Consider the following 24,502-nt stretch of genomic DNA (forward strand, 5'->3'; position numbering starts at 1 on the left):
TCCCATGGAAGTGTGCTACAGTGTGTGGCACATGCGTGCTCGTATATGACTCCACGTGAATGGTGGTGACACGATTTGAGTGTTTTACAGTGTGTGACACTGTCGGGCACCGTTTCAGCGCGGGACCTGGTGCAAGCTTGTGACTGCGTGACATACTTTGAATATTCGACCCTGCGTGACCCCGTATAAGGGGGCGACAGTGTGAGCGTGTGGATGTGGATAGTCCTTGTGACGCTGTATGAGACCCCGCGTGTGTGTGGCAGTGCGGGAGTGTGTGACCCCGTGGGAGTGTGCACTGTGTGTGACGCTGCCTCCGGGCCCTGCAGCTGTGTATCGCACGCCGTGGCCGGGTTTGTGGCCGCGCGTGGGCAGGCGCTGCAGGCGGCGGGGGTTGGCGGGGGAACCGCGGGCGGGAGAGGGTCCCGGGGGCGCGCCGAGCGCGGCGGCCACGCGATCGGGAGGAGGCGCGCCGGCGGTAGCGGCGCATGCGGATCTGGCCGAGCGGCGGAGCCGGTGGGGCCGAGCCTAGCCGGCTGGGCCGGGCCGGGCCGAGGACACCGACAGGGAGGGCGGTCGGCCACGGCGAGCAGCGGGGACAGCGGCACCGGCGGCCGCGGGGCCAGGTGAGCGGCTTGGGGGCGGATAGCCCCTCCCTCCAGCATCTTCCCACCTGCCTGAGCATCCCTCCCCCGCGCCCCGTGGGCATGGCCTGAGCCCCGAGGGTCTCCCCGGCTAGGGGAGGCAGAGGGTCGAGGGCAGAATGAGTCCCCAGTCCCTTACCCCAGTCCAACCTCAGCGCCATACGTGGGTCTTCCACCTAAGCCTTGTCCTTCCCAGGCCTCCCTCCTTGGGAATGGTGACTAGACTGTAGGGAGAGAGAGGCGCGGCCTTGGAAGGGTTAAAGCATCCGCTGTCAGCTCCTATCCCCAGCCTCGCCCGACCAACCTTTCCTGGGGCCCTCAGGACACCCCTTTTCACCTCCCCCACCGCCTTCTCCCTTCCTTCCCCGTTGAATAACGTAATAGACAGGGCTGTTCCCCCGCCAGCCTGACCGAGAGCTCACCAAGTGCTAAGTGCCTTTCCATCTCCAAGTATCCTCCATTGAGGAAACAGTTGTGTTCACCGTTATAACAGGGTGGGACACCGAGGCACGGAGAAGCCAAGTCAAAGGTAATCAGGTTTAAAGATACAGTAAGACTTGAACTCATTTTTGTCTGACTTCAGCACAGACACTTAGATGTGCTAAGCTATGTGACTGGAGGATGAATAGTAATAGCAAGGCCTGTGTATTGAGGGCTTACTGTGTACTAGATACCATGTTCCCCACATCATTAATTCTCTCATCTTCAAACACCCCTAGGAAATGGGTACTACTGTTACCATTTTACAGATGAACAAACTGAGCCCTAGAAAAGGTGACTTGGCCAAGGTCACACAGGTGCCCGCTTAAAGGTTTCCATGGAAAAAGGGAAGGATAATAATGGATTTTTGAGTGTCTATGGAAAGGGACAGTCTCTACTACATTGACCAAGACTTAGACCCTGCCTTCCTAAAATCTGGTTTGTTGGCTACTGTCTGAATATTTTGAGAATGGGGATATTGAGCTCCTCCCAGCTCCCTCTTTTCTTAGTCTTAGAATCAGTCCTGGGATTCTAGAGAATGGAGGAGATGTATCTAACATCTCCCACACCCTTAAATTTCATATTTACAATCTGGCAGTGTTCTAGAACATTGCCCTAGAGTCAGACAATATGTCAGTCAGCTAGTGCCACAATAATGCTACATAAGAAAACCACCCCCAGACTCAGTGTCATAAAACACTAGGCATTTATTTAGCCTTGAGTTAATCTGAGGTCAGTGACTTGGGCTCATCTGAGCTTATTTCCCCATTAGGATGGGTAGGGGGATATTGACTGTTGGTTGTTGAGGCTGGCCTTGGCTGTGATGAGGGCCTTGGACTTGGACTAGCCTTGCTATGTTTTTCTCATGGCCACAGTTAAACACAAGCAAAAACATGCAAGATCTCCTGAGTCCTGGGCTCAGAACTCACTAGTGCTTCTATCTAATTCTATTGGTCAAAGCAAGTCATGTGGCCAAGCCCAGAGTCAGGGGGTAGGGCTCCCCCCAACTCAACCCTACTCTTTCATTCCTCCCGTCCCCAGAGTGGGAGAGCACTGAGGAGCTATATGGCAGAGGACGTGGCTATACGGATGAAGAATTGAGACCGTTAATGCAGTTATTCAATCACAGTGACTAAGTTTCAATCCTGGTTACTCACTAGCTGTGTGATTTGGGGCAAGTGAATTAACCCCTCTGTGCCTCAGCTTCCTCCTCTGTAAAACAGGCCTAATAATGCCTTTCTTTAGATTGTTAAATTTGTGGGAATTAAATAAGATATAATGCATATAAAGTACTGAGCACAGTGCAAGTGCTCAATAAATGTTAATTATTGTTGTCACTGCCTTATAGAGTTCTATTGATAACAATGCTATAATTCTAACAATAACAGTGACAGTTTTTTATGGGGGAGGCCATGTGGCATGCAGGATCTTATAGGTTCAATCTCTAGTTCCCCAACTAGAGATTGAACCTATGACCCCTGCAGTGGAAGAGCCGAGTCTTAACCACTGGATCACCATGGAGTCCTAACAGTGACAATTTGCTGAGCCCTTACCCTCTGCTAGGTGTTAAGGTGGGTGTTTGACCACAGCCCTATGATGTGGTTAGGGTGAAATTTATTGTCATTATTAGCATGTCACTCCCTTCTAAAGACAGAGAAACTGAAGGTGAGAGAGGGGACAGAACTCACAGTCAGTCCTTGTTAGAGGTGGGATCTCTAGACTTTACTGGTGGTCCAGTGGCTAAGACTCCATGCTCCCGATGCAGGGGGTCTGGGTTTGATCCTGGTCAGGGAAACAGAGCCCATGTGCCACAAGGAGATATCCCGCTGGCCACAATGAAGATTGAAGATCCTGCATGCTGCAACTATTTATTTGGCTGTGCGAAATTTTTAAAACAGTAGTGGGACTTCCGAACTCAGCCCCTATCCCTAACCTGCCTCTCCTCATCCCTAGGCCTCATTTCCCCCAATGGCGCAGGTACCAGGGGAAGTGGACAACATGGAGGGGCTGCCAGCCCCCAATAATAACAACCCTGCAGCCCGCTGGGACAGTCCCGATCGGGGCTGGGAGCGAGAGCAACCGGCCGCCTCCACTGCAGCAGCTTCTCTCTTTGAGTGCTCCCGGATCAAGGCCTTGGCAGGTACCTGGAAGAGGGCTGGGGTTGGAGGTGGGAGAGAAGGAAGGGAAGGCACTGCTGGGGTGGTATCTGTATACCTTGATGACCTGGAGGATGGGAAGAGGGTTACAGACACTTGGAACTTGAGTCTTTAGACCAGCACTCTCCAGTAGAACTTTCCACGATAATGGAAAATTGTTCTCTATCTGTGATGTCCAGTATTGTTGTTGTTTAGTTACTAAGTATGTCCAACTCCTTCGTGGCCCCATGGACTGTTAGCCCACCAGGCTCCTCTGTCCATGGGATTCTTCAGGCAAAAATACTGGAGTGGGTTGCCATTTCCTCCTCCAGGGGATCTTCCTGACCCAGGGATCTCACCTGTGTCTCCTGCATTGGCAGGCAGATTCTTACCACTGAGCCACTTGGGAAACCTCTCATAGAGCCTTAGAAATGTACAATCCCAGAAACATGGGACTTTCTAAGTGTGCTTCCTTAGAATCCCTAAATGCTGACATCTAGCATCTTAGGACCATGGAATGTCATACTCAGAGGTTCTTTGAATCCAAGACCTTTAGAAATGGAGACTCTTGTAAACAGAACTTTGTAATCACCGATCTTAAACATTTTAATTGTTGGGTCTTAGAATCTTAAAGCCTCAGAAATCTAGACTGTAATATACATACAATATACATAGAAATGTGGATGCTGAGCACTTTGAGAAAGAATGACCACACCTTCATGTTTTTTTTGCACTGAAACCCTCAGTCTTGGGACAACTAGAATTGTTGGTCACGCTACTTTGATGTTTTAGGACAATATAAGGAAAGACGAGAGAACTGCATAGAATCTTAGGACCTTAGACCTTTGGAACTTTAAGTTCTTGATCCTTTGGACTTTGTATTCATGAAGTTTTAGAACCTCAGAAGTGTTTAATCATCAATACTAAAGTTTTATGAGCAAAGACCCTTCCATAATCATAAGCCTTTAGAACATTAGACCCTTAGCACGTTGACCCTTGGAATGTTAATATCTCAGAAATGCGGCATGTTACGCACATAAAATATATATTTTCAGAGTCATGAAATCTTAAAATCCCAAAGTCAGTATCAGTTCCCTCAGAATCTCAGAATGTTAGTAACTCAGCATTTGACAATCGTGGGATCTTCAATACTGAGATTCTTGGAACTTTATAAGATGTTGAGCATCTTGTTAAACTCCTGGGCCTCTTCGCAAGCAGGTGACATACACAAGTGAGTGGCCTGGGGGCTGTGGTCAACTGGTCACCAGCTCTAAACCCTAGGAAATGTGGGCCCAGAGCTGTTAGCTCTGATGTTTATCTGCCATTTCCCAATTTAAAAAAGCAAACTGAAAATAAGTGCAGATTCAACCCATGGATTGCTGGTTTCCTCTGGTTTCGACATCTAGAAGGATATAAACATATACTCATGAAAACTTAAAACTGTATTTTATTTTTTGGTTGTACCTCACAGCTTGTGGGATCTTAGGTCTCCAACCAGGGACTGAACCCATGTCCCCTGCATTGGAAGTGCAGTCTTAACCACAAGACCACCAGGAATGTCCCAAAAATGTATTTTTAGATTCTTAGATTTAAGTCCTTGGGAATGTATCCACTTAGAATTCTAGAATTTATTATTTCATCCACAAAATATTTAGGCAGTGCCTGCTCTGTGCTTGGACAAAGGGGGGACATAGTGGTGATTGAGGCAGCCCAGGTCCTGCTTCTCCAGGGCTCCCAGTCCAGTGGGAAAGTTAGATCCAGTCCAGTGGGAAAGTTAGATCCAGCCTGGCTGTGATGAACCACAGGAATCAGAGCCGAGATGGGGGAGGCACGGGCAGAGGCCAGATGGGGAAGCTCAGAGCTGTAGGAGCCCAGATGAGGGGCCTGATTCAGGAGAGAGGATCAGAGTGCTTCATGGAGGAGAAGATGGCTAAGCTGAGCTCCAAAGGACAAACAGGAGTGAATGCTGGGGAAGAGAGTGGAAGAATATTCCAGAGGGAGGGAACAGCACAGGCAAGACCTCCAGAAGTTGAGAATAGCTGGAGTGAGGTGGTGAGTATGGTGAGTAAATGATGATGGGAAAGGAGGCAGTGGCAGCCAGATCTTGAGGGGCCTTGTTGGCCATTCTGAAGAGTCTGAGGGCACCTGGGACTATGGGGAGATTTTATGCAGAGGTGGGATGTGGCAATGTGAGGATCAAGGACTCTACAACTTTAAGAACCACTGATTCGAGAACACCAGCCCCAGACACTTGAGACAGCATTTAGTCCAGAGAAATGTAGGGACCCCCTTTAAGGAAAAAAGCTTTCTCACATACTCCCTGTGTCTACTTAAATTATCACAACTGCGGTTTTCTGTTGTCTTTTTTCTTTTCCATTGTGGCTTATTACAGGATATTGAATATAGCTCCTTGTGCTATGCAGTAGGGCCCTGCTGTTTATCCATTCTATACATTTATAATGGTTTACACCTGCTAATCCCAAACTGCCAGTTCCCACCCCCACATTCTCTGTGCCTGTGAGTCTGTTTTCTGTTTCATTTGTGTCGTATTTTAGATTCCACATGTAACTATTATCATTGAACTATGGTTTTCTAAAATGTACAAAAACACACAGCTCTGCTTATATCTCTTAGGCTTGTTCTGCAACTAAAACACATAAATTGGATTGAGACTCAAACCGCAAAACCAGTAACTTCCGCTTAACAATGACGTCAAGATGCTGCTATCCTACTGCGCAAAATATTACTATGACATAGACAGCTACCGCGCATTTTCTTTTGCATCCCTTTGCCCACTTCTCTCGTGGTTTTCTTTATTCAAACTAAAGCTAAATCTTTGAGCAGAGTCCTCTGTAAATGTTTTTGCATGAATTTATTTAAAAAATTGTCTGGATCCTGTGCTCAGAGAATTTGTGGTTCGCTGGTCTCATGTGTCTGTGTGAGGCCCCATTCTTTCTCTCTCTTAAAAAAAAAAAGAATGTATTTATTTGTCTGCTTCGGGTCTTAGTTGCAGCATGTAGGGTCTTTTAGTTGTGGCATTTGAACTCCTAGTTGCAACGTGTGGGATCTAGTTCCCTGACCAGGGATCGAACCGGGGGCCCCTGCATTGGGAGTTCAGAGTCTTAGTCACTGGATTACCAGGGAAGGCCCCGAGGTCCCTATTCTCTTGATCTACTCTTTGATTCTCTTTTATTCCCAAATCTCACATCAATGCTTTCTCTCTTATAGGCAATCGTTCTGATTGTTTTAATGCAAATCTTTTTCTCTGCATGTGGATAACTGCAATATGCATTGCTAATTCCTGTGCATGGATCCATATTTTTAAACTCTTTATTAAAATATCACATCCACAGAGAAACTCAAATATATTGTATGGCCAGCATTTCCACGATGAGTACCCCCTTATAACTAGATTGGGAAACAGACTCTGACAGCCCCAGAGAAGCCCCCCTCAGGCTGCCTCTATGTCATCCTGGGAGTAAACACTGTCTTAGCATCTAACAGTGTACATTCAGTTTGCTGGCACTTGAACTTTATAGAAATAGGATCATGTAATGGGTACCCCTCTGTGTTTGGTTTGACTTGCTCAGCGCTCGGCTCATGAGATTCATCCGTATCTACCTGTACTTGTAGGCTGTTCCTTTTCATTGCTGTATAATATTCCACAATGTGATTATGGCATAGCTTATCCGTTCATCTGTTGATGAGCATTTGAGTTCCTTCTACTTTGGGACTATCACAAACCAGAAGATTACAAACTAGTAACTAGTGGTATCACAAGCTATTACAGATTATTGCTGTTCTAAACTGTGTAGGATACAGGCACTCATTTCTAATAGCTTATACCCACCCAGGAATGAAATTGTTGTGTCACTTGGTATGTGTATATCTAAACTTTAGAAGAACCTTCTGGTTTGGATCATTTTACATTCCCACCGGCAGTGTATGAATGATTCAGTGGCTGTACATCCAACCCTTGGTATGGTCAGTCTTTGTAATTTTAACCATTCTGATGGATGTGCATTCTATTGTGGTTTTAATCTGCATTTCCCTGATGACTAAAAGCAGCTAACGAAGTGGAGCGCCTCTTCAAAGATTTACTCTTTGGATATGCTCCTGTGAAGTGCCCATTCAAGCCTTTTGTCTACTTTCTTGTTAATTTTTTTTTTTGGCTGCACTAACAGGCAGTGTATGGAAGCTTAATTCCCCAACCAGGGATCAAACCCTCACCCCCTCCATTCAAAGCACAGAGTCCTAACCACTTGACAGCCACAGAAATCCCTTCCTGCCTTTTTTCTGTTTTGTGGGTATTCTTATATACTTTAAGTACAAACCCTTGGTCTGATATATGTGTTCTGAATATTTTCTCCCACTATGTGGCTTGTCTTTTCATTCTCTTAATGTTGCCTATAAAAAATAATTTTATTTATTATTTTTGGCTGTGCTGGCTCTTCGTTGCGTCGAGGGCTCTCTAGTCGTGAGCAGGGGCTACTCTTCCTTGCCGTGCTCGGGCTTCTCGTTGTGATGGCTTCTCTTATTGTGGAGCCTGGACTCTAGTGCGTGTGGGCTCAGTAGTGGTGGCGCTTAGTTGCTCCACAGCACGTGGGATCTCCCCACATCAGGGGTCAAGCCCGTGTCTCTTGTATTGGCAGGGAGATTCATTACCACTGAGCCACCAGGGAAGCCCTTAGTGTTGCCTTTTGATGAACAGTGTTTCTTAATTTAAAGGTAGTTTAATTTGATAATTATTTAATCATGATTTCCTATATGGCTCACACTCTGTGTCTTGTGTAAGAAACTGCCTGCACCAAGGTCATGGAGATATTCTTTCATGTTTTCCTCTGAAAGCATTATTGCATTCATTTCACATTTAGGTTTATAAGCCAGATGGTATTTAGTATATTTATTATTGTATACAGTGTGGGTCAAAGTTCTTTTCTCCCCCACCCTGCCCTGCTCCATGAATGTCCAGTTGACTCAGCTCCACTTATTGAAGAGACTTTCCTTTCCCTACTGAACTGCCATTTCACTTTGTTGTAAATCTGGGAGCCCTATATGTGTGGGTTTGTACATACAGGTATGGCTAATCGATGCATGTTTTATCATAGTCTCGATTGCATTTTTGGCATTATGTTCTCATTCAGCGCTGTGGCTTTGAGCCTCAAGACTCATCCATGTGGCTCTGTGTGCCTCTAGTCTAACTGCTGCCTGGAGCTGACGGTGTATATCCGCCATGCTCCACTTCCCCAGGGATGGACAACCAGGCTCTCTCCAGCCCTCAACCTGTCCCTTCCCCCTCCCAGCAAACAGCACTGCGCTGAGGCATCATCATGTGTGCTCCTTATAAACCAGAGTGGAGGGACTTCCCCGGTGGTCCAGTGGCTGAGACCCTGCCCTCCCAATGCAGGGGACCTGGGTTCAGTCCCTGGTCAGGAAACTAGATCCTACACGCTGCAACTAAGACTTGGTGAAGCCAAATAAATAAATAATAAACATTAAAAAAAAAACCCATGTGGGAACGTTTATAGAACATATACGTCGGGAAAGAATTGTTGGCTCACAGAGGGAGCGCACTAATTTGACTCAGATTGTCTTCAGAGTGGGCTTCCCTGGTGGCTGAGATGGTAAAGAATCTGCCTGCAATGCAGGAGACCTAGGTTTGATTCCTGGGTCTGGAAAATTCCCCTGAAGAAGAGAATGGCTACCCACTCTAGTATTGTTGCCTGGAGAATTCCATGGACAGAGGAGCCTGGTGGGTAACAGCCCATGGGGTCCCAAACAGTCGGACATGACTGAGTGACTAACACAATTGCTGCCCACCAGCTGGCATGAGGGTTATGATATTCCCATGTTTCCATCAATACCTGGTATCTCCAACTTCCTCACTTTTCCCAGACTAATATCTAATGTATCATTTACATATTGTCTCTATCCTTTCTTGGAAACCAATATAGATTAGTCCCTGCTCTATGAAAATCTTGATGTAGTAAATATGTGAAAAAATTAAAGTCTTATTCTAAGGAAATGAGTTTCACTTAAAAAAATTGTTTTTGGCCACACTGCACAGCATGTGGGACCTAGTTCCCTGACCAGGGATGGAACCCTCGTCCCCTGCATTGGAAGTGCAGAATCTTAACCACGGGACTGTCAAGGAAGTCGCAGGCTTGCATTTCGCTTGTAATCGGTGACTGCCACAGTGGGGAAGAATATAGAAATCGCAAAATAGTATGTACACAATGGCAGACAAAGAACAATTGTAATTTGACTTGGAGTCTTGACAACCCAAAGATGTGTGTGGCAGCTAGAGGACCAGGAGGAAGTTAATGGGCTCCTCAAAAAGGAGAATTTAAGGAAGGGACTGTTTACAGACGTGTGGAGACCCCGGGGACTGGGACAGGGCAGGGAGTGCTGAGAGGGGAGCGAGGCATCCCCGGCAGGAGTGGGGGCTGTAGGGAGCACCACCAGGCCCTGGGGGAAGCCTGGTCAAGCAAGGAAAGTGAAAGTGTTTGCCATTGTTCTGTCATGTCCAACTCTTTGCGACTCCATGGACTGTAGCCCACCAGGCCCCTCTGTCCATGGGATTTCCCAGGCAAGAATACTGGAGTGGGTTGCCATTTCCTCCTCCAGGGGATCTTCTCAACCTAGGGATCGAACCCAGGTCTCCTGTGTTGCAGGTAGATTCTTTACTCTCTGAGCTACCAGGGAAGCCATGCCCTCCTCCAGGGGATCTTCCTGATCCAGGGATCGAACCGGTGTCTCTTATGTCTCCTGCATTGGCAGGCGGATTCTTTACCACTAGGGAACCCTGGGGAGGAAATGGATCCCTCAGCCCTTTCTCTCTCCCCTCATCTCTTGCTAGCCAGACCTCTAATGGCCCAAGAGCCCATTCCCACGGTCCACCCTGGCCAGCCTCCCTGGGCTCACAGCAGGTGCACCAGAGAGGAGGTGGCACCAGAGGGGCAGATGGAAGGCACCCACTTCCATGCGGAGGTAGCTGCACACACTCACCAGCTCAGCCAACATTCAATGTCAACTTAGGCCAGAACTGGCACTCTAGGACACATTTGGTTTCAACCCCACTGTGTTTTATAAAAACGTAAATCAGTTGCCAGCATTTAAAAATAGGGAGATTCTTGTCTCCAGATTTTTGGCACCTCGTGGGCTATCACGTGGTGTGGCAGCACTGGGCCTTCACTCCTGTGAGGCTCCAGTCGTGCGGGGCTGTGTGGCTGCTGCTCCCTTTTAGCAGGGCCTCATTCTCCCTTGTGGAGCCTGCCTGGCCCCGGTGGGCATTTCAGTTCTGGACCCCAGCTCCATGCTAACGAGACTGTAATCACAAACTCCCAAATCTCACTGCATAGTTCTCTATAAAGTCACCATCTAGACAGTCCAGGATGTGTTTCTTCTTTTTTAAAAGAGTATTTATTTACTGGCTGCACTGCTGCGTCTTAGTTGCTGCACTCAGGCTTTCTCTAGTTGCGGTGAGCGGAGGCTACTTTGGTGCACAGGCTTCTCACTGCAGTGGCCTCTCTTACTGCACAACACAGGCTCTAGGAGAGGGGGATTCCCTAGTGGCAGCTCGTGGGCTTAGGTGCCCTGCAGCATGTGGAAACTTCTCAGACCAAGGAGCAAACCCATGTCGCCTCTGTTGGATTACCAGGGAACTCCATCCAGGATGTGTTACTATTAATTTTCTTTGCAGATCACAGAAATGAAGTTACAAAATTAAAAACTATTCTCCCGAGTCCTTGTTTTCCAAGCATGCATTCCCAAACACCCAGGGTCCCCCAGAGCCCACTGAAGTAACCCTGACCTAGTCTAAACCCCTCATTTTGGAAATGGGAAAACAGAGGCCCAAAGAGGAGGGATGGGCTTTGGGCTTTTCCCAACATAGCCTGTCGCTAGTAAAGGCAGAGTTGAATCCAGTTGCCCTCATTCTGCCCCTCTCAGGGGATGCATTCAAGTTCCACTCGGGCCTCAGCATGAACTGCAATCTGCTCTGGGCATTGGCTGTCAGAGGCAGGATAAGCAAACACTCTATTTACATATTTCCCGTCATCACTTCCTTATGTGTGATGAGGGATCATGTGTTCACACAGGCCCCCCCATCCCATCCAAAAGCACACAAGCCACATTCAAGCAAACAAGGTATGCTATTCGGATTCACTGGGTTGTTTCTGTATATTCAAAAAACATTTATTTTTTAATTTTATCTATTATTTATTTGGCTGAGCTTGGTCTTAGTTATGTGGGATCTAGTTCCCTGACCAGGTAGTAAATGGTATATCCATACAATGGACCACTGGGGCTTCCCAGGTGGTGCTAGTGGTAAAGAACCCACCTGCCAATGCAGGAGACATAAGAGACGTGGGTTCGATCCCTGGGTGGGGAAGATCGGCTGGAGGAAGGCAAGGCAACCCACTCCAGGATTCTTGCCTGAAGAATCTCCATGGACAAAGGAGCCTGGGGAGCTACAGTCCATAAGGTCGCACAGAATGGGACACACCTGAGTGACTCAGGACTCACGCATGCATGGAATATTACTTAGCTGTAAAAAGGAATAAAAAACTGCTACATACCACAACATGGATGAGCCTTGAAAACATTATGCTGAGTGAAAGAAGTCGGACACAAAAGGTCGCATGTTGCATGATCCCATATCCAGAGTAGGAAAATCCTTAGAGACAGAAAATGGATGAACGGTTGCCTAGGGTTAGGAAAAGGTGGAATGTGGAGTGACTGTTAACAGGTATGGGGTTTCTTTTCTGGGGTGATCAAAGTGTTCTGATATTAGATAGAGGTGATGGTCGTATAACTCTGTGAATATGCTAAAAACTACTGAATTTACAACTTAGAAGGACAAATTCTATAGTATGGGAAGTATAGCTCATACTAAAACTGTTATTTAAAAAAGAAATGACAGGAAGAGAGGTCCCAAACAATTTCCTGGTAAGCAGCGAGGAGAAGTTGCATACATCCTTCCCACCTGGCACCTCCCCCTTAAGTCATCCCAAGCCCACTCTTGCCCCAGGGATGGGGGAAACCTGGCAATCCAGCAGCTACAGAGTGGAAGATGTGGCTCCTGCCCTCAGGGAACATGCAGTCTAGCATAGGCCTTCCTCGTCATTCCCCCACAGCCTGTCAGTGGCTAACCCTTACTTTTTCATCTCTAAATAACTCCAAGATGCCCCCCTCCCCCATCCCCTCAGTGTCTGCCCTGGTCCAGCCTCTCTCCGGAGTCCTTTCCCCAATCTCCTCCCTGGGCTCCAGGCTGCCATTCTTGCCCTCTCAGATGTACCCTCCCCACAGCAGCCGGGCATATTCCTGAGACCCAACACTCATCCTCTCCTCCCTCCTTAACCCTCTGTGACTCCCTAGTCTATTACCTGTGTGCTTAGTCACTCAGTCGTGCCCGACTCTTTGCAACCCCAAGGACTATAGCCCACCAGGCGCCTTTGTTCATGGGATTTTCCCGGGCAAGTATACTGGAGTGGGTTGCCATCTCCTCCTCCAAGGGATCTTCTCCACCCAGGGATCAAACATGCGTCTCCTGCATTGCAGGCGGATTCTTTACCGTGGAACCACTGGGGAGGCCCCAGCTTATGATCTGTGCCCCCACTAAACTGAACTCTGCCAGGAAAGGGCTCTGACTGAATTCAGAGCCCAGAACAGTGCCAGGCACATAGTGGATGCTTGAATACTTACTGAACAAATGAACAGAGCTGACTAGGCTAAGACACAAGACAGTTTTCCTATGCAACTGATATCTCAGGAAAATTTTAAAGGACAGCAGAGAGGGGCGAGGGAAGGGCGTCCCAGATAGGAGGAAGCACCTGCAAAAGACCTGATAGTTGCAGAGAGCTGGGCCTGGGCAAGAACTGCCTGGGCCTTGGAGGGCTGGGGTGAAACTGGAAGGCGGAGTTCCTGGAGGAGCTGGGGGCTCATCAGGACCTGTCCTTCAGATGAGCGGGAGGCCGTGCAGAAGAAAACCTTCACCAAGTGGGTGAACTCGCACCTCGCCCGTGTTGGCTGCCACATCGGGGACCTCTATACAGACCTCAGGGATGGCTTCGTGCTCACGCGGCTGCTGGAAGTGCTGTCTGGGGAGCAGCTGGTGAGGGGGCCAGAAGGGGTGGGGAAAGGGGGCCGCCCTGGAGTCTCGGGCTGGGCTACTGTATACAGGGCCAGGCTAATGGGTGGATGGAGCTTACTAGAAAGACTGAGTGGATTAGAGGCCCCTCATTCGGGTGGGCGGGGCCATGGCACAGGGTTGAGCTTAGTTGGGAAGAGCCTGGGATCTGGCTTGGAACAGAGGTGGGACTCTGTCTAAGGAGAGGGCTGTCCTTCAGGGAGGAACTCTGGGCTTGGGTGGGGCTCCACTGGAAGTGGTGGTGGGGGGCGGCTAATGGAGAAGGGTGGATCTTTATTAGAAGGGCTTGGCTTGGATATGCGGTAGCAGGAGGCAGGGCTATAAAATTGGGGCAGAACTCTGTTGCAGGGGTCTGTGGTTGAGGGTGTGGTTGTCATCGGAAAAGTGAGGCCGAGGTTGCGGGAGTCTGGGGATTAAATGGAACTCTTGTATGGATACGGCTTATTGTATGGGCTACAGTTGTATTTCTGGGCTTGGATGGGACTTCATTGCAAAGGGTGGGGTTATGATGGAGCTAGAGATTGATGAAAGGACCAGAGCCTGAAGCTCTGGAAGTCATGAGGGGCACATGGTATAGAACAGGAGCGCCCTTGAAAGGAATAGAGCAACTGAACAGCAGCATAAAGAGGAGACTCCTGGAGTGGGGCGGGGCTTGAAAGGAGTGGGCGTGGCTCTAGGCAGAAATCTGAAGAGGAGGAAGTGAGGGGTGTGGTCATGGGACTAGCGGCAAAACAGTGGTGGCCTGGGAGGGAGATCCAATGGAAGGGGCGGGAGTAAGACTACGAGAAAGGGGCGGGGCTTCATGATAAAAGGTGTGGCTATCAGTTTAGAGGTGGAGCTTAACTTGAAGGGGCGGGGCCAGGAACTAGAATAAGCCCTGAAAGGACACGACTTAGAAGGGGTCTGGCTATGAGTGGTGCAGAGCCTCTTTAGAAGGACTGGATCCTGGGTCTTTGATAAGGCTGAGGGGGCGTGGCCTGGACCAGGGGTAGAGGGGCCTAGTTATGTAGATGACCTTCTTTGAAAGAGGTGGGATCGAGGGCACGTGCTCTTGGCCAGGCCCTGGCTCTTCTAATACCCCTGCCTCTCTAGCCAAGGCCCACGCGTGGTCGCATGAGGATCCACTCACTGGAAAACGTAGACAAGGCCCTGCAGTTCCTGAAGGAGCAGCGTGTGCACCTGGAGAACGTGGGCTCACATGACATCGTGGATGGGAACCACCGACTGACCTTGGGGCTGGTCTGGACCATCATCCTTCGCTTCCAGGTGATCCCAAGTGACCCCAGCCCAGCCCAGCCCACCCCCCGGAGGGAGGCCTTAAGAGGTTGTCCCTCACCCACTCATCCAGTCATTCCAGAAATATTCCTAATATGCTCCAGGACACAACACCATCATTACAATCATCATGTATATAGATTTTACTGTGTTCTAAGCACTTGGCATTTAATATGCACAATAACCCCATAAATTAGATATTATTCATTATCCCATTTTACCAACAAGGAAACTGAAGCCCAGAGAGGTGAAGTACTATGCTCAAGGTCACACAGCTGGGTAGTGGAGCTGGAATGGGAATCCAGGCAGTCTTGCTCCAGTTCAGAAACAAAACAGACAAATTTTCTGTCTTTATGGAGCAAGACATGGGGGGCAGCAGTAGACAGATAATAAATAAGCCCATCAATATGTAAACAAGATATGTGTGGGAAAAGGACCAATTCTAAGCAGAGAAGAAAAAAAAGAGCCATGCAGAAAAGAATAGATTATGATAAAGCAGTAATAGGGATCGTATGGACCAGAGAAGGGCTTGGGGAGAGGCTGGTGGCCGAATGATTACGAAGATGAAAGGGAAAAGCATTCCAGGCAGAGGGCACAGCAGATGCAAAGTCCCTGGGGTGGGAATGAACTTGGCTTCTTGCAGGAACAGAAAGACCAGTATGACTTGAGACTGGGAGGCAAGGGGGAGACAGGGAGGAGATGAGTCAGAAGTCTCGGCAGGGCCTAGGTGATCTGTGGTTAACAATCTGATCTTATTCTGTCTGAGATGGGGAGAAATTAGAGTTTTATCAAGAGAAAAGGCATCATCAGACTTAGAAATATCCCTCTGGATTGGAGGTCATCACCAAGATTGGGAGCTGGAAGCCCAAGGAAGAGGCTGGAGCTGGACTGGGGTGGGGCATAGGCAGGTGAAGAAGGGGCCAGGTAGGGTAGGGGGGAATGGACATGCCATAGGGGAAGGGGAGGGAGAGAGAGTTGGTGCCCCCACCCTGAGCCTGAAGCTGCCTCTCCCATATCCTCTGTCCCCGCAGGGTGTGGGTGGGGTGTCTCCCAGCCTCAAGCCCTCCAGACCCCAGCAGCCATGTTTTGTGTCCTTACAGATTCAAGTCATCAAGATTGAGACTGAGGACAACAGAGAGACACGCTCAGCCAAGGACGCGCTGCTCTTGTGGTGTCAGATGAAGACAGCTGGGTAAGTCCCCCGTCCTCAGGGGAGCCAGGCCCTCACCTCTGGGCTTCCTTCTGGGACAGGGGTGCAAGGGGCGGCTCAAGTCCTCAGCGTCAAAAGTTACATCTGAAGTTACCAAACTCTTTCAGCCTTGATGTATCACAATCCCGTGTCACAGTGTAACCTGTATCACAGTCTGAAAGAACCTGGACTCCTCAGGGGAATAATGCCGGGAGGTGGGGTGTGCCCCCAGCCTGCTCCCTTCTCTCCTCCCACTTGGTCCTGCACCTCTAGAGGCCTCAAGTGCACCTGTGTGGGACCCCTGGGCCCGATTCTCGAGCTGTCCCCCACCCTACACCCTTGAAAGTAGCCCCCTCAGCCTAGGAGAGCACACCCAGGGCTCAGGCAGCTGGGGTGGGAAGTTCAGGGTCCTGGTATCTTCAGTGGGTTTGAGAAGAGGGGACACACAGACACCGCTGGGCATGCCCCCTGGTCCTGCAACTCTGTCCTGCTGGGAAGGGCCTGGCCTGAAACTCAAGTGCCCTCTGGAGAGCAGCCTGGGGAGGAAGGAGGTAGGGGCAGGCATGGATGGAGACTGGCGTTCTCTGTCTCTCGTCCTCCTGGGGCTCCCGGTCTGTCTTGCAGTGCTATCTGTTCTTCCGTGTGTCTGTCTTTACCTCTATATCTGCTTTTCCTTGTTCTGATCACTCTCTCCCCCTTCTCTTCTCTCTCCTCCCTTCTTCCTTTCCCCACCTCTGTATCTCTCTCTCTCTCTGTCCCTTTTCCTTCTTCCCTCTGTCTCTCTCTTGCTCATCTCCCGTCCCTCTCAATCTCGCTCCCCCTCCTTCTCCCCATGCTGTCTCCACCTCTGTGTTCCCTCCGTCCTTCCTTCCTTTCCTCATATACCTGTGTATCACCTGCGTCTGTCTGCCCATCTGTCTACCTACCTACTTTTCTATCATTTATCTTTTATCATCTATCTATCCATCCATCAATCCATCTCTGTCTCTTCCTCCCTCCCTCTTTCCTCTGGACTTTCTCCATCTCTGCCTGCCTCTGTCTCTCCTTTCCACGCTGCCAGTTACCCCGAGGTAAACATCCAGAATTTCACCACCAGCTGGCGTGACGGCTTGGCCTTCAATGCCCTCATTCACCGGCACAGGTACCAGCTGGCCTGGGGCAGCTCTGCCCTGCACCCTACCCCCACCCTGTCCCTCAGATACTCACCTGTACATGGATGTGTACAGATGCCACTCACAGACACAGAACCCACTCCCTTCACCTCTCTGCTTCCATACGCATTTCCATTCATACACATGCTGTTACACATTTACACAGAGATGCACACACACACAGACCCTGTGCACACATGGAGACCTTTATGCCCTCCCATAGATGTGGGCACACCGCATACACTCATTCACATATACAACTTCTACATGGACCTGCTGCTTGGGTGGTCCCAGGATGGGCAGCTCACTTGCTATGAATGGTTGAATCTGGTGTGTGCACAGCACCCTCTCCTCTCAGAAAGTTCTTCCTCACAGTGAGCCCCCAAGTCCCCCTTCTGGCTCCCTGCACACCCACCTATTCCTGCTTTAGGGTCTGGTGCCGAGCTGGCTGAGGAAGGGCTCCCAGATAAATTACACCTGCATCATGATCCATAACGTGGAGGAGGGCGTGGCAACCCACTCCAGTATTTTTGCCTGGAGAATCTCATGCACAGAGAAGCCTGGCCAGCTACAGCCCGTGGGCTTGCAAAGAGCTGGACACGACTAAAGCGACTGAGCACATACACGCAATCCATAGTAACGGTCTGTTCATACGACAGATGGGGGAAACTGAGGCCTGAGGCTGGAAGGGACTTGCTTCCAGTGTGAAGGAAGCCAGAACCCACACGTACACACTCGTGTATACGGGGAGGCCCAGCCCCACCTACATGCCCATCAACCCACAAGCTCTGACTGGAGTCCTGCTAACAATGGGAACATCACTGAGTGTACCCGGCATGTTCTAAGTGCTTTCCAATAAGTCGTTTACTATTCAGTGAGCCTGTAGGCAGAGCCTATTATTCTCCCCTTTTTGCAAAGGAGGAAATGGAGGCACACGGCAAGACAGTAACTCACGCAGAGTGATAGCCAGGAAAAGGCTGGGCTGGGGTTTGAGTCAAGAGGGTGGGCTCCGGACCTCACACCTCACACAATACAGTACAGAGCCCACCCACATAGACACGTGAGCGTCATAGTCAGACGTACACGCGAGCTTCCCTGGTGGCTCAGAGGGGAAAGCGTCTGCCTGCAATGTGGGAGATCTGGGTTCGATCCCTGGGTCAGGAAAAGTCCCTGGAGAAGGAAATGGCAACCCACTCCAGTACTCTTGCCTGGAAAATTCCATGGACGAAGGAACCTGGTAGGGTACAGTCCATGGGATTGGACACGACTGAGTGACTTCACTTTTCTTTACACATGCCCTCACGCAGAGCTCGCCCCACAGCTACATGGTCCACAGACATGCACCAGTACACACGGCTTTCCCCTTGGCTGGGTTGTGCGCCTCCTGCCCTCGCCCTGGGTGGGACTCAGACAAGGATGTCTTTTCACCCATTTGCCCACCGGCTTTGGAGCCTGCCTGCTGCCTGCCCGCTCTGTGCCCCTGCCCAGGCCTGATCTCGTGGACTTCAGCAAGCTCACCAAGTCCAACGCCAACTACAACCTGCAGAGAGCATTCCGCACAGCTGAGCAACACTTGGGGCTGGCACGTCTCCTGGACCCTGAGGGTGAGCCCTGCACGGCACCAGCCCAGGTTTCCTCCTGGGGGACTCCCAAATCCAGTGCTGCCCCCAAACTCAGCTGCAACACCAGCCCAAAGCGCAGGATCATTTCAAATTTAACTCCCTCCCAGTCCCCACCTCTTCCTCATCAAGAATCCTACCTGCTTCCGGGCTCCATATCTGCTGCTTTCTCCTTCTCTACCTTTTTTTTTTTTTGGCCACTCTGTGGGACTCGCTGGATCTTAGTTCCCCAATCAGGGATTGAACCTGTGTCCTTGGCAGTGAAAGCCTGTAGTCCTAACCACTGGACTGCCAGGGAATTCCTGTTCATCTCTGTCTCAAACCCAACCCTATCTCCATTCCTGAGTTCAACTTAACCCTCCTTCCCCAACTCTATCCTTTTTTTAAAAAACAAAAACTGTTTACTTTTGTATTGGGGTATAGGCAATTAACAATGCTGTGATAGTAATAGTTTCAGGTGAACAGGGAAGGGACTCAGCCATACAAATACACGTATCCATTCTCCCCCAAACTCCGCTCCCATCCTCCGCTCCCATCCAGGCTGCCACAAACATTGAGTGGAGTCCCATGTGCTATACAGTAGGTCTTTGTTGGTTATCTATTTTAAATATAGTAGTCCCAACCCCATTCTTGGGCTTCCCTTGTGGCTCAGCTGGTAAAAAATCCACCTGCAATGCGGGAGACCTGGGTTTTGTCCCTGAGCTGGGAAGTTTCCCTGGAGAAAGGAAAGGCTCTCCACTTCAGTATTCTGGCCTGGAGAATTCCATGGACTGTATAGTCCATGGGATCCCAAGGAGTTGGACATGACTGAGCGACTTTCACTTTCAACCCCATCCTTAATCACCTCCCTGCCAAACCCAATCCCCCCAACCCCAGCCCCATCCCTAAAGCCAACACCACCCCCAACCCAATCTCCAACACTATCTTCATTCCCATCCCCAGCCCATCCCTATTTCTGCCTGCATCCACAGCTCTGCCCTCATCCCCAACCCCTTCCCATTTTCAGTCTGTCCCCAGCCCCACCCCTGACTTCAACCTCATTCCAAATTCATGATCACACCCAATACCAACCCCCCATCTCTAGGGTAATGGCCATGATCATGCCCCACCAATCCCCTGTATCTGAAATAATGATTGCTTCCTTTTTCTGAGCCCCTATGATGTGCTAGGCACATGGCTGGAAATTGTGTCAACACTGTTCCCTTTCATCCTCACACCGATTCAGTTGGATAGAAGTCATCGATCCTGTCTTAAACTGATGGAAAGGAAGGCTCAGAGAGGTGGAGTCACTCGTCTAGCATCGCACTGAAAACCCAGTAAACAGTACTTTCTGATTCCAGAATTCAGGGGCTTAATCACTCCTCTGCCCTGCCTCTTACAGTGCCTGGTGCAGAGTGGGTGTTTATTGGATGTCAGTTTTATGAGGTGAAGAAGAATCAGGGCCAAGTATGATGCTATGCATTCAGTGGGTAAATTGAAATGATAATCAGGATTTATTGAGCTTCTCCTCTATGCCACTATGAGTATTCTCCACGATGAGTATTCTCTCTCATACTCATAGTGTTCTTAGGTGGCAGGCACTGTGACTATCCTTACTGTAACAATGCGGAAACTGAACTCGGAGCAGTTCAATCTATTTTATTAGGATATTGAGTGAGTAAGTGGTTGAGTTAGGATTCAAGCTCAGGCTGCCTTCAAAGCCCATGTCCTTGACCTCAAACTTCATATACCATTCATATATTTAGTTTATGTATTTTTTGAGCTTCTGCTGTCTGCTGGGCATGGCCCGGACAGTGGTAAAAGACAGGCATAGCACTTGTCCTCATGGAGCTCAAACTTGATAAAGATACAATCACATAAGGCAACATGTAATTAGAAACTGGACTTCCCTCGTGGTTCAGGTGGTAAAGAATTTGCCTGCAATGCGGGAGACCTGGGATTGATCCTCTAAAGAAGGGAACTCACTCCAGTATTCTTGCCTGGAGAATACCGTGGACAGAGGAGCCTAGTGAGTTGCAAAAAGTCAGATACAACTGAGCTACTAACACACACACACAGTTCTAAATTGTGATATATTCTAGGAGGAAATGATAAGAGGGCATGAGGAAGAATAACAGGAAGAGATCATGTCTAGACAGAAGGAACAGGAAGGCTTATTTGAGGAAACTTGAGTGGAGCCCTGAAGGGTGAGTGGGAGTTTGGCCCATGGAAAAGGGAACAGTGTTCCAGACAAAGGAACAAAGGTCCTGAGGTGGACAGTAGAATGAATGGTGTGTCCAAGAAATCACTGTAGCTAATTTCTCCATGGTGGTGTATATGTGTCAGGCACTGTTTAATCCATGAAGTAGATCCTCATGGGGCAGATAAAGAAACTGAGGAACAACATGGACTTCCCTCGTAGTCCAGTGGTTGGGACTCCACCCTTCTGCTGCAGGATGACAGGTTTGACCCCCTGGTCAGGGAACTAAGATCCTGCATGCCGCTTGGTGTGGTCCAAAAAAAAAAGACAGAGGAACAGAGAGGTTAGTTATCTTGCCCAAGGTCACACAGCTAGGAAGACTGAGTTCTCCCAACCTCCACTCAGTATGTTTGATCTCTCTGTCAGAGTGCTCGTCGTCACGCTCTCTCACTCTTCTTTACCCTTCAGATGTGAACATGGAGGCTCCTGATGAGAAATCCATCATCACCTATGTGGTCTCTTTCTACCATTATTTCTCCAAGATGAAGGCTCTGGCTGTGGAGGGGAAACGGATTGGAAAGGTACACGGAGCCCAGGAATAGGGTAGGTGGGAGCCTGGGAACCATACAGGGCTACATCTGGGAGGAGACTGACCCCCCTCCCTTCCTCTGCCGGGTCAGGTCCTGGACCAGGTGCTGGAGGTGGGGAAGGTCATTGAGCACTACGAGGAGCTGGCGACCGAGCTGTTGGCCTGGATCCACCGCACCGTGGGTCTCATCAGCAACCAGAAGTTTGCCAACTCATTAAGTGGGGTGCAGCAGCAGCTTCAGGCTTTCACGGCCTATTGCACGCTGGAGAAGCCTGTCAAGTGAGGCCTGGCTCAGCACGGAGGGTGGCAGGTGGAGGTGTGGAGGCAGGGCTCCTGAGCTCAGGCCCCTTCAGGTTTCAGGAGAAGGGAAACCTGGAGGTGCTGCTCTTCAGCATCCAGAGCAAGCTGCGGGCCTGCAACCGTCGTCTCTATGTGCCCCGGGAGGGCTGTGGCATCTGGGATATTGACAAGGTGAGGCTGAGGATGTAGGGCAGAGGAAGGGTTGCCCTGTGAGGTTGTATAGGTTGTGCACTGCTCAAGGGAACTCTTCACATTGCAGATGTCATGCATCTGACATCCATTCTGATGGTTTTTCCAACAGTAAAGGGTCATAAGGAAGCAAGATTTTTTTTCCAGTGTGTGCAAAGGTGCCAAAGTGCTGAGCATGACCTCAGACAGAGAAGCCAAGGCCATTACTGCGGGGCATTATTGGAATCTTATTTATTTATTTGGCTGCCCCAGGTCTTCACTGCAGCATGTGGGATCTTAGTTGTGGCATGTGAACTCAGTTTCGGTATGTGGGATCTAGTTCCCTGACCAGGGATGGAACCAGGGTCCCTGCATTGGGAGCGCAGAGTCTTAGTCGCTGGACTACCAGGGAAGTTCTGAGCTGTTGGAATCTGACTGCCTCTCTAGGCATGGGGACAACTGGAGAAGGCAGAACATGAGCGAGAGGCTGCCCTCCGGGCTGAGCTGATCCGGCAGGAGAAGCTGGAACTGCTGGCCCAGAGGTTTGACCACAAGGTGGCCATGCGGGAGAGCTGGCTGAATGAGAACCAGCGCTTGGTCTCCCAGGTACAGGGCGAAGGGCTTGGCTCCGGGGGAAAGGGAGAAAGGGTGAGGCTGACGGCCTTGGGACCAGAAAGGGAGATTTCTCGATTTCCTAAGCAACAGAGAAGTGTTGGATTAGTCTTCTAGGTGACAAATGAAGGTGGGATGGGAGAATTGGTTTCCTAAGTGACTGGTCGGGGAGGGATGTGGGCTTGTTCTCCAGGGTAATAGGAGAGTGAGGCTGGTCTCCAGGGTAACTAGAGAGGACAGAATTAGTCTCTTTAGAAATAGGGAGAGTAGTTAATTATCTCTTAAGTGACAAAGGAGGTTGTTATCAGGTGTCCACTGTAACTCGGAAGAATAGAATTGGTCTCCTAAACAAGAGGATAGGGTAGGCCTGGTCCTCAGTCTCTAAGGAAATGAAAGGATGGGGCTTGTTTCCTGGGTAACAAATTTAGGGTTAGAGGTGTAACAGGGAATGGTGGGGCTGGTCTCCAGGGTAACTGGGGGGGGGGATGATGAGACTGGTCTCTAGGGTAACTGGGGATAGTGGGGCTGGTCTCCAGGGTGACAGGGAAGGTTGGAGATGGTCTCCAAAGTAACTTGGGGTGATGGGGTTGATCTCCAGGGTAACAGGGAAGGATAGGACTGGTCTCCAGGGTAACAAGAGCAGGTAGGGGAGTTTCCAGGGCCACACAGGGTCAAGGTAACAGGTTAACTGCCGAGTCATTATGGATGAGCATCTGTGGCCTGCCCTGCCCCAGGACAATTTTGGGTATGAGCTGCCGGCGGTGGAGGCAGCCATGAAGAAGCACGAAGCCATCGAGGCAGACATAGCAGCCTATGAGGAGCGGGTGCAGGGCGTGGCAGAGCTGGCCCAGGCCTTGGCAACTGAAGGTTACTATGATGCCCGCCGGGTGGCAGCCCAGCGTGACAGTGTCCTGCGCCAGTGGGCCCTGCTGACCGGGCTGGTAGGTGCCCGGCGGACGCGGCTCGAGCAGAACCTGGCTCTGCAGAAGGTCTTCCAGGAGATGGTGTACATGGTGGACTGGATGGAGGAGATGCAGGTAGGGGCCAGATCGGGCACCAGTGATGGGGGTGGCATACCTGGAGGGGTGGGAGGGGTCCTTATCCTGAAAGAGTTGTCAAAGATGGAGAGGGAAGAGAAGAGAGACAGAAAGAGGTGACGAGAAAGGGAGACAAAAAGAGTGAAAGATACAGAGAGACACAGAGGCAGAGGAAGAATGTATGAGAGACAGAAAAATACCCGGAGAAATAGATAAAAAGACACAGTAGTACAGAGACAATCAGGGACAGACAGAGACAGAGATTAAGTCATAGGAAGACTGAGACAGTTTCAGAGAAAGAAATCAGAGAAAAAAACCAGAGAAGCAGGCCCAAAGGTATCACCAGAAATCTATTAAAAGTTGGCTACAGAGGACACACAGGAAGATGGAATCCGTTTGAGAAAGAGAGAGAGACCTATGGGAGAGAGATAGTTGGATAAAGAGCGAGATGGAGATAAGATGATGGAAGCAGAGAGAGAGAGATACAGACACAAGACATGGAGGGAAAGAGGTAGGAATCGAGATGGAGGCAGAGAAATATAAACAAGAAAGGGATGAAGGCAGAGAGAGAGACAAAGCCCAGAACTACGGAGACGATGAGAGACGGAGCATCCAGAGAGACAGAGATGGAGAGAGGTGATGACAGAGGCATGGGGTCTGAGACAGAGATCAGAGTTTAGGTGATGGAGTAGAGGAGCGAAGGCTGGTGTGGGTGGTGGGTGGAAGGGGGAGTGGCCTGCGGGCTGATGCCCAAGCTACACTCAGGGCAGCTCTTACTCGCAGGCTCAGCTGCTGTCCCGGGAGTGTGGGCAGCACCTGGTGGAGGCGGAGGACCTGTTGCAGAAGCATGGACTGCTGGAGGGGGACATCGCGGCCCAGAGTGAGCGGGTGGAGGCCCTCAATGCTGCTGCCCTGCGTTTCTCACAGCTGCAGGGTGAGCCTGGGGCTGAGGACTGTGGTGGAGACTTTCAGGGCTT

At 49.9% G+C, this 24,502-nt stretch overlaps 1 protein-coding gene across 1 annotated transcript in view; it reads left to right on the forward strand.

The window, feature by feature from the left end:
* Positions 1-3,089: 3,089 nt before the first annotated feature.
* SPTBN4 (spectrin beta, non-erythrocytic 4) overlaps positions 3,090-24,502 on the forward strand; it is a 75,610-nt gene continuing 54,197 nt past the window's right edge. The window contains exons 1-12 of the mRNA XM_069550768.1: positions 3,090-3,261; positions 13,219-13,370; positions 14,499-14,672; positions 15,782-15,873; positions 16,931-17,011; positions 18,510-18,625; positions 21,288-21,400; positions 21,500-21,687; positions 21,762-21,879; positions 22,324-22,482; positions 23,223-23,525; positions 24,309-24,459. Of these exons, the coding sequence (XP_069406869.1) occupies positions 3,090-3,261; positions 13,219-13,370; positions 14,499-14,672; positions 15,782-15,873; positions 16,931-17,011; positions 18,510-18,625; positions 21,288-21,400; positions 21,500-21,687; positions 21,762-21,879; positions 22,324-22,482; positions 23,223-23,525; positions 24,309-24,459 (1,819 nt within the window). The remainder of the gene's footprint in view (positions 3,262-13,218; positions 13,371-14,498; positions 14,673-15,781; positions 15,874-16,930; positions 17,012-18,509; positions 18,626-21,287; positions 21,401-21,499; positions 21,688-21,761; positions 21,880-22,323; positions 22,483-23,222; positions 23,526-24,308; positions 24,460-24,502) is intronic.

Source organism: Ovis canadensis, chromosome 14 (assembly GCF_042477335.2).
Source record: "Ovis canadensis isolate MfBH-ARS-UI-01 breed Bighorn chromosome 14, ARS-UI_OviCan_v2, whole genome shotgun sequence".
Lineage (NCBI taxonomy): Eukaryota > Metazoa > Chordata > Mammalia > Artiodactyla > Bovidae > Ovis > Ovis canadensis.